The sequence below is a fragment of the Salvelinus namaycush genome, chromosome 6 (assembly GCF_016432855.1).
Source record: "Salvelinus namaycush isolate Seneca chromosome 6, SaNama_1.0, whole genome shotgun sequence".
Lineage (NCBI taxonomy): Eukaryota > Metazoa > Chordata > Actinopteri > Salmoniformes > Salmonidae > Salvelinus > Salvelinus namaycush.
In genome coordinates, this window is record NC_052312.1 from 30,809,194 (window position 1) to 30,818,624 (window position 9,431).

Consider the following 9,431-nt stretch of genomic DNA (forward strand, 5'->3'; position numbering starts at 1 on the left):
AATCTCTCGGTGTCCCTGGGAAACAGACTGGGCTCTAACAAGCTTAAAGAGGAGAGGGATCAGAAGAGAGAGATCATTCTGTAAGAACGTGGCGCTGAGGGAGAGATCCCGCTCATAGTCACACAAAAACAGAGTGGGTATGTGGGAACAGAACACACAGACAGAGGCCTATTTGTGCATATGGCCGAGACCCAAGCCCTTCAGTGCTGTCAGAGAGAAGGGTTGGGTTATACATTCTGTCGGTGGAGAGGTACCTGCACATGCCAGGTATAGGCCTACACATGACAGAGCAAATACACGTTTATAGGCCTACCCACAATTTTCAACTTATGGTCACATGGAGATCTGCTCTGCTCTCTTTACTAACGGCAAATTAGCCATGTTGTTCATAGCTGAAGACCGAAGCCTGAGAGGGCAGGGCTTAATCTATAGCTAAACATTGTGGCTAACCCCTGACCTCATGGCTTACGCTGCAGCTAATACCTGATCATCTTCACCGATCCATACTATATTCCCAGTAGCTACTTCAGTATAATGCCCGCGCCACACCCCACACACACACATGCGCACACACACACACACACCCCACTAAGCTGCCCCATGGTGTGTGTGTGGGTGGTGTTACAGTCTAATTTTAACTTTAACCTCTCCATGACAGGGCTTCTCAATGTTTCCAATGAAACCCAACCAAGTCTCGCTCTGTTTGCTTAAGATTTCACGTAACCCCATTGGATTAGAACTTTGTCGTATATATGGATGACGGCTACATCTCCCTACAGGGTAATGTCGCCATCTAGTGGTTGGGAAGTGAGACTGAATTCTCCTGCCTGACCAGTTATTTTCGCTCAAGCGTACACACTTTCTGAAATATAAATATCTAGATAATGTAAAACACAAAGATAGCTGTCAAAGTATAAAACGTGTAACGTGTAAATATACAATTACATGAATGTGTTGAGAATCATATGTACACAGTCAGGTATTTTGCTGTGAAGAGAAAAAAGTGAATAGAATGAAATAAAGTATTAAGCCAAGACTTGTATATCACATATAGAGTATTATCTTCATTTCACACGAGAACACAGACAGTGTCGTACCAGTAGTGCTCGTCCCTTTGTCTCGATAGGCAGTAGAAGGGCACCAACAGCACAAAGCACACAGGCCACAGTGAATGGCAGCATATCTAAAATCACTGAATGTGACATCAACACCTACAACACACACACACACACACACACACACACAGTCAAACATTATGACACACACATTTAAGAACAAACACCTGTAACACACATTCACATATTAATACACACATACACAAGCATCAGCCAACATGAACAACACACAGCCACAGACCTGTGCTATGAAGGGGGGCGATCGTGCCTCCGATGCGGCTGAAAGAAGTGCAGAAACACATTCCAAGAGAACGCACTGCAGTCGGGTACACCTGAGAGACAGAAGGAGTCACCAGACACACACAGTATACACCTGAGAGAGGCCTATAAAATAGATTGTTATACACTAACAGTATATATGTGGATGGAATGTGAAGTTGTGTTCACATACCTCTGCAGTATAAATATAAACCACATTGAAAATCATTGAGACCAGAGACCTGATCCAGAACAGCAGAATGGTAAAAACCAAACCTGGAAGGAGAGAGAGCGAGAGAGTGACAGAGAGAGAATCTCATGAGCAAAAGTATTGATACCGTATTTGAAATTGGTGACAAAATAAAACAATCAAACCCCACACACTCGTGTTTACAGTGTATACATTGTAGAGCAGCTGTTAACCAGCATGAGGAACAGGGCTGCCATGAGCTTCAGGAGAACCATGCTCAACTTCCTCCCAAACACGTTCAACAGGCATATATTCAGAGGGATGACTGGAGACAGAGAGACAGAGAGAGAAAGAGACAGAGAGAGAGAGAGAGCGAGCACAAAAACAAATCAGACTTGTACACGAACAGTAGCATTATTCAGATAGCAAAACAAAAGAGTGTGAATCTAACCTCACGTGAATCTGACCCCCACTGTACACACACATGCATGTGTGTACAGGGTTTCCACTTGACACTGCAGAAATATGTATTTCTACTGGTTGGTTGAATTTACATATCGATTATGCCATTGGTTACGCATGCAGAGATTGCGAATGAGAATTCCTTCCAGTCTGATATTGACTTGCAAGCGGTAGGTCATGTTCTGACGTACTATATTCTATTTTCATATTTACAATGTTTACGAGTTCACTATGTACATGTCCTGATGTGTGTGAGATACATATATATATATATATATATATATATATATATGGTACAAGTCAAAGGTTTGGACACCTACTCATTCAAGGGTTTTTCTTTATTTGTACTATTTTCAACAACAAAAAACTATGAAATAACACATATGGAATCATGTAGTAACAAAAAAAGTGTTAAATAAATCAAAATATATTTTATATTTGCGATTCTTCAAAGTAGGCACCGTTTGCCTTGATGACAGCTTTGCACACTCTTGGCATTCTCTCAAACACCTCCATGAAGTAGTCACCTAGAATGCATTTCAATTAACAGGTGTGCCTGAGGAGCAAGAGGACAAATACATTAGTGTCTAGTTTGAGAAACAGACGCCTCACAAGTCCTCAACTGGCAGCTTCATTAAATAGCACCCGCAAAACACCAGTCTCAATGTCAACAGTGAAGAGGCGACTCCGGGATGCTGGCCTTTTAGGCATAGCTGCAAAGAAAAAGCCATATCTCAGACTGGCCAATAAAATGAAAAGATTAGGATGGGCAAAAGAACACAGACACTGGACAGAGGAACTCTGCCTAGAAGGCCAGCATCCCGGAGTTGCTTCACTGTTGACGTTGAGACTGGTGTTTTGCGGGTACTATGTAATGAAGCTGCCAGTTGAGGACTTGTGAGGCATCTGTTTCTCAAACTAGACACTCTAATGTATTTGTCCTCTTGCTCAGTTGTGCACCGGGGCCTCCCACTCCTCTTTATATTCTGGTTAGGGCCAGTTTGCACAGTTCTGTGAAGGAAGTAGTACAGAGCGTTGTACGAGATCTTCAGTTTCTTGGCAATTTCTCGCATGGAATAGCCTTCATTTCTCAGAACAAGAATAGACTGACGAGTTTCAGAAGAAAGTGCTTTGTTTCTGGCCATTATGAGCCTGTAATCGAAACCAAAAATGCTGATGCTCTAGATACTCAACTAGTCTAAAGAAGGCCCGTTTTATTGCTTCTTCATTCAAGACAACAGTTTTCAGCTGTGCTAACATAATTGCAAAAGGGTTTTCTAATGATGAGCCTTTTAAAATTATAAACTTGGATTAGCTAACACAACGTGCCACTGGAACACAGGAGTGATGGTTGCTGATAATGGGCCTCTGTACGCCTATGTAGATATTCCATAAAAAAATCTGCCGTTTCCGGCTACAATAGTCATTTACATACATTAACAATGTCTACACTGTATTTCAAATCAAATCAAATCAAATTTTATTTGTCACATACACATGGTTAGCAGATGTTAATGCGAGTGTAGCGAAATGCTTGTGCTTCTAGTTCCGACAATGCAGTAATAACCAACAAGTAATCTAACCTAACAATTCCACAACTACTACCTTATACACACAAGTGTAAAGGGATAAAGAATATGTACATAAAGATATATGAATGAGTGATGGTACAGAACGGCATAGGCAAGATGCAGTAGATGGTATAGAGTACAGTATACACATATGAGATGAGTAATGTAGGGTATGTAAACATAAAGTGGCATAGTTTAAAGTGGCTAGTGATACATGTATTACATAGAGATGGCAAGATGCAGTAGATGATATAGAGTACAGTATATACATATACATATGAGATGAGTAATGTAGGGTATGTAAACATTATATTAAGTGGCATTGTTTAAATTGGCTAGTGGTACATTTTTACATAATTTCCATCAATTCCCATTATTAAAGTGGCTGGAGTTGAGTCAGTATGTTGGCAGCGGCCGCTAAATGTTAGTGGTGGCTGTTTAACAGTCTGATGGCCTTGAGATAGAAGCTGTTTTTCAGTCTCTCGGTCCCTGCTTTGATGCACCTGTACTGACCTCGCCTTCTGGATGATAGCGGGGTGAACAGGCAGTGGCTTGGGTGGTTGTTGTCCTTGATGATCTTTATGGCCTTCCTGTGACATCGGGTGGTGTAGGTGTCCTGGAGGGCAGGTAGTTTGCCCCCGGTGATGCGTTGTGCAGACCTCACTACCCTCTGGAGAGCCTTACGGTTGTGGGCGGAGCAGTTGCCGTACCAGGCGGTGATACAGCCCGACAGGATGCTCTCGATTGTGCATCTGTAGAAGTTTGTGAGTGCTTTTGGTGACAAGCCGAATTTCTTCAGCCTCCTGAGGTTGAAGAGGCGCTGCTGCGCCTTCTTCACAACGCTGTCTGTGTGGGTGGACCAATTCAGTTTGTCCGTGATGTGTACACCGAGGAACTTAAAACTTTCCACCTTCTCCACTACTGACCCGTCGATGTGGATAGGGGGGTGCTCCCTCTGCTGTTTCCTGAAGTCCACAATCATCTCCTTTGTTTTGTTGACGTTGAGTGTGAGGTTATTTTCCTGACACCACACTCCGAGGGCCCTCACCTCCTCCCTGTAGGCCGTCTCGTCGTTGTTGGTAATCAAGCCTACCACTGTAGTGTCATCCGCAAACTTGATGATTGAGTTGGAGGCGTGCATGGCCACGCAGTCGTGGGTGAACAGGGAGTACAGGAGAGGGCTCAGAACGCACCCTTGTGGGGCCCCAGTGTTGAGGATCAGCGGGGTGGAGATGTTGTTACCTACCCTCACCACCTGGGGGCGGCCCGTCAGGAAGTCCAGGACCCAGTTGCACAGGGCGGGGTCGAGACCCAGGGTCTCGAGCTTGATGACGAGTTTGGAGGGTACTATGGTGTTAAATGCTGAGCTGTAGTCGATGAACAGCATTCTCACATAGGTATTCCTCTTGTCCAGATGGGTTAGGGCAGTGTGCAGTGTGGTTGCGATTGCGTCGTCTGTGGACCTATTGGGTCGGTAAGCAAATTGGAGTGGGTCTAGGGTGTCAGGTAGGGTGGAGGTGATATGGTCCTTGACTAGTCTCTCAAAGCACTTCATGATGACGGAAGTGAGTGCTACGGGGCGGTAGTCGTTTAGCTCAGTTACCTTAGCTTTCTTGGGAACAGGAACAATGGTTGCCCTCTTGAAGCATGTGGGAACAGCAGACTGGGATAAGGATTGATTGAATATGTCCGTAAACACACCAGCCAGCTGGTCTGCGCATGCTCTGAGGACGCGGCTGGGAATGCCGTCTGGGCCTGCAGCCTTGCGAGGGTTAACACGTTTAAATGTTTTACTCACCTCGGCTGCAGTGAAGGAGAGCCGCAGGTTTTGGTAGCGGGCTGTGTCAGTGGCACTGTATTGTCCTCAAAGCGAGCAAAAAAGTTATTAAGCCTGTCTGGGAGCAAGACATCCTGGTCCGCGACGGGGCTGGTTTTCTTTTTGTAATCCGTGATTGACTGTAGACCCTGCCACATACCTCTTGTGTTTGAGCTGTTGAATTGCGACTCAATTTTGTCTCTGTACTGGGACTTAGCTAGTTTGATTGCCTTGCGGAGAGAATAGCTACACTGTTTGTATTCGGTCATGTTTCCGGTCACCTTGCTCTGGTTAAAAGCAGTGGTTCGCGCTTTCAGTTTCACGTGAATGCTGCCGTCAATCCACGGTTTCTGGTTTGGGAATGGGGGTTATTTGGGGGTTATTGGTTTGGGTTCGGGGGTTATTTCTGGTTTGGGGGTTATTTCTGATCAAGTTGATGTTATTTTAATGGACCAAAAAATTTCCTTAACTTTCAAAAACAAGGAAATGTCTTAGTGACCCCAAACTTTTGAACAGTAGTGTATATATATACTTATTTGACATTTTTGACATTTTATTTTTTCTCGTGGGCCGGCCCCCCTTGACCTAGATAGATTGATAGACCATCAGACACATCTACACACTCATTCCGACACAGACTGTTACAACCGATAAAAACAGTTCCAGAAGATTTCATGTATATTTCATCCCATGAACCTGTAAAGGGACAGACATTCCAGCGTCCATATCTATCAGCCACGTATCCACTCAGCAATCCACACACCATGAACCCCGCAAACACCATCGGAGTCAGAGACAGAGAGATACAGACAGATAGAAAGTTGTATCATATACATGTGTAATAGGTCTACCAGATATTTAAAACCTAGCTGCATGCTGATTGGTGTATAGCCTCACCATGGAGACCAGAGCCACCTCCCAGTCGTTCAGATGCCACTCACAGTGGATCTCAGAAGACACCACGGCCAGCAACATGAACTCCATTGCCCCCGCTGTCTACAATATATACATGCATGCTTATATGCTTATGCACATCCTTTAGCAAGAGCTCTTTCACTTACATACGGACAGACAGATAGACAGATAGACACACACACGGACACTCACGCTGGCACTGACCATGTCCCACCCAACTACCTCATCCCCATATTGTTATTTGTATTTTTCTTTATTTATTTTTGCCCTTTTGCACCCCAGTATCTCTACTTGCACATCATCATCTGCACCTCTATAACTCCAGTGTTAATGCTAAACTGTAATTATTTTGCCACTATGGCCTATTAATTGCCTTACCTCCCTAATCTTACTACATTTGCACACACTGTACATAGAATTTTCTATTGTGTTATTGACTGTACATTTGTTTATCCCATGTGTAACTCTGTGTTGTTGTTTTTGCCACACTGCTTTGCTTTATCTTGGCCAGGAAGCAGTTGTAAATGAGAACTTGAACTGTTCTACCTGGTTAAATAAAGGTGAAATAAAAATGTAAAATACATTTTAAAATGATGAACAACAGAACATGGAAGCGACCAAAGCCGATGGTCTCCACCGCTTCCTCCACACTGTACGTCTGTGGCTCTGAAACACAAGGTCAAAGTTCAAATCCCACATACACACTTCACCCCCACATTATCACTTCCCAGCACATGACCAAACACTCTACCTACTGGGTGGTTTATGAGCGGCGCTCACCTTTGACCTCTTGGTGAGGGTTGTTGACCTCTTGGTAAGGGCTGTTGAATTGTTGGTACGGTGCTGTTGACCTCTTGGTGATGGTTATTGACCTCCATCTCCACTTCATCTAGCTGGATCAATCAAGTTTATTTTATATAGCCCTTCGTACATCAGCTAATATCTCGAAGTGCTGTACAGAAACCCAGCCTAAAACCCCAAACAGCAAGCAATGCAGGTGTAGAAGCACGGTGGCTAGGAAAAACTCCCTAGAAAGGCCAAAACCTAGGAAGAAACCTAGAGAGGAACCAGGCTATGAGGGGTGGCCAGTCCTCTTCTGGCTGTGCCGGGTGGAGATTATAACAGAACATGGCCAAGATGTTCAAAATGTTCATAAATGACAAGCATGGTCAAATAATAATCAGGAATAAATGTCAGTTGGCTTTTCATAGCCGATCATAAAGAGTTGAAAACAGCAGGTCTGGGACAGGTAGGGGTTCCATAACTGCAGGCAGAACAGTTGAAACTGGAACAGCAGCAAGGCCAGGTGGACTGGGGACAGCAAGGAGTCATCATGCCCAGTAGTCCTGACGTATGGTCCTAGGGCTCAGGTCCTCCGAGAGAGAGAAAGAAAGAGAGAAGGAGAGAATTAGAGAGAGCATACTTAAATTCACACAGGACACTGGATAAGACAGGAGAAGTACTCCAGATATAACCAACTGGCCCTAGCCCCCCGACACAAACTACTGCAGCATAAATACTGGAGGCTGAGACAGGAGGGGTCAGGAGACACTGTGGCCCCATCCGATGATACCCCCGGACAGGGCCAAACAGGAAGGATATAACCCCACCCACTTTGCCAAAGCACAGCCCCCGCACCACTAGAGGGATATCTTCAGCCACCAACTTACAATCCTGAGACAAGGCCGAGTATAGCCCACAAAGATCTCCACCACAGCACAAACCAAGGGGGGGCGCCAACCCAGACAGGAAGATCACGTCAGTAACTCAACCCACTCAAGTGACGCACCCCTCCTAGGGACGGCATGAAAGAGCACCAGTAAGCCAGTGACTCAGCCCCTGTAATAGGGTTAGAGGTAGAGAATCCCAGTGGAGGGGAACCGGCCAGGCAGAGACAGCAAGGGCGGTTCGTTGCTCCAGAGCCTTTCCGTTCACCTTCACACTCCTGGGCCAGACTACACTCAATCATATGACCTACTGAAGAGATAAGTCTTCAGTAAAGACTTAAAGGTTGAGACCGAGTCTGCGTCTCTCACATGGGTAGGCAGACCATTCCATAAAAATGGAGATCTATAGGAGAAAGCCCTGCCTCCAGCTGTTTGCTTAGAAATTCTAGGGACAATTAGGAGGCCTGCGTCTTGTGACCGTAGCGTACGTGTAGGTATGTACGGCAGGACCAACTCGGAAAGATAGGTAGGAGCAAGCCCATGTAACGCTTTATAGGTTAACAGTAAAACCTTGAAATCAGCCCTTGCCTTAACAGGAAGCCAGTGTAGGGAAGCTAGCACTGGAGTAATATGATCAAATTTCTTGGTTCTAGTCAGGATTCTAGCAGCCGTATTTAGCACTAACTGAAGTTTATTTAGTGCTTTATCCGGGTAGCCGGAAAGTAGAGCATTGCAGTAGTCTAGCCTAGAAGTAACAAATGCATGGATTAATTTTTCTGCATCATTTTTGGACAGAAAATTTCTGATTTTTGCAATGTTACGTAGATGGAAAAAAGCTGTCCTTGAAACAGTCTTGATATGCTCGTCAAAAGAGAGATCAGGGTCAAGAGTAACGCCGAGGTCCTTCACAGTTTTATTTGAGACGACTTTACAACCATCAAGATTAATTGTCAGATTTAACAGAAGATCTCTTTGTTTCTTGGGACCTAGAACAAGCATCTCTGTTTTGTCCGAGTTTAAAAGTAGAAAGTTTTCAGCCATCCACTTCCTTATGTCTGAAACACAGGCTTCTAGCGAGGGCAATTTTGGGGCTTCACCATGTTTCATTGAAATGTACAGCTGTGTGTCATCCGCATAGCAGTGAAAGTTAACATTATGTTTTCGAATAACATCCCCAAGAGGTAAAATATATAGTGAAAACAATAGTGGTCCTAAAACGGAACCTTGAGGAACACCGAAATGTACAGTTGATTTGTCAGAGGACAAACCATTCACAGAGACAAACTGATATCTTTCCGACAGATAAGATCTAAACCAGGCCAGAACTTGTCCGTGTAGACCAATTTGGGTTTCCAGTCTCTCCAAAAGAATGTGGTGATCGATGGTGTCAAAGGCAGCACTAAGGTCTAGTAGCACGAGGACAGATGCAGAGCCTCG

At 44.6% G+C, this 9,431-nt stretch overlaps 1 protein-coding gene across 1 annotated transcript; it reads right to left on the minus strand.

Moving 5' to 3' along the window:
* Nucleotides 1-1,064: 1,064 nt before the first annotated feature.
* On the minus strand, nt 1,065-7,216 carry LOC120049069 (putative transporter SVOPL). The gene is made up of 8 exons (XM_038995319.1): nt 7,108-7,216; nt 6,910-6,993; nt 6,605-6,612; nt 6,312-6,408; nt 6,109-6,198; nt 1,567-1,649; nt 1,334-1,447; nt 1,065-1,211 (listed from the first exon to the last, which is right to left on the minus strand). Exons 1-8 carry the CDS (start codon nt 7,214-7,216, stop codon nt 1,065-1,067), a joined length of 732 nt encoding a protein of 243 aa, XP_038851247.1.
* Nucleotides 7,217-9,431: the final 2,215 nt, after the last annotated feature.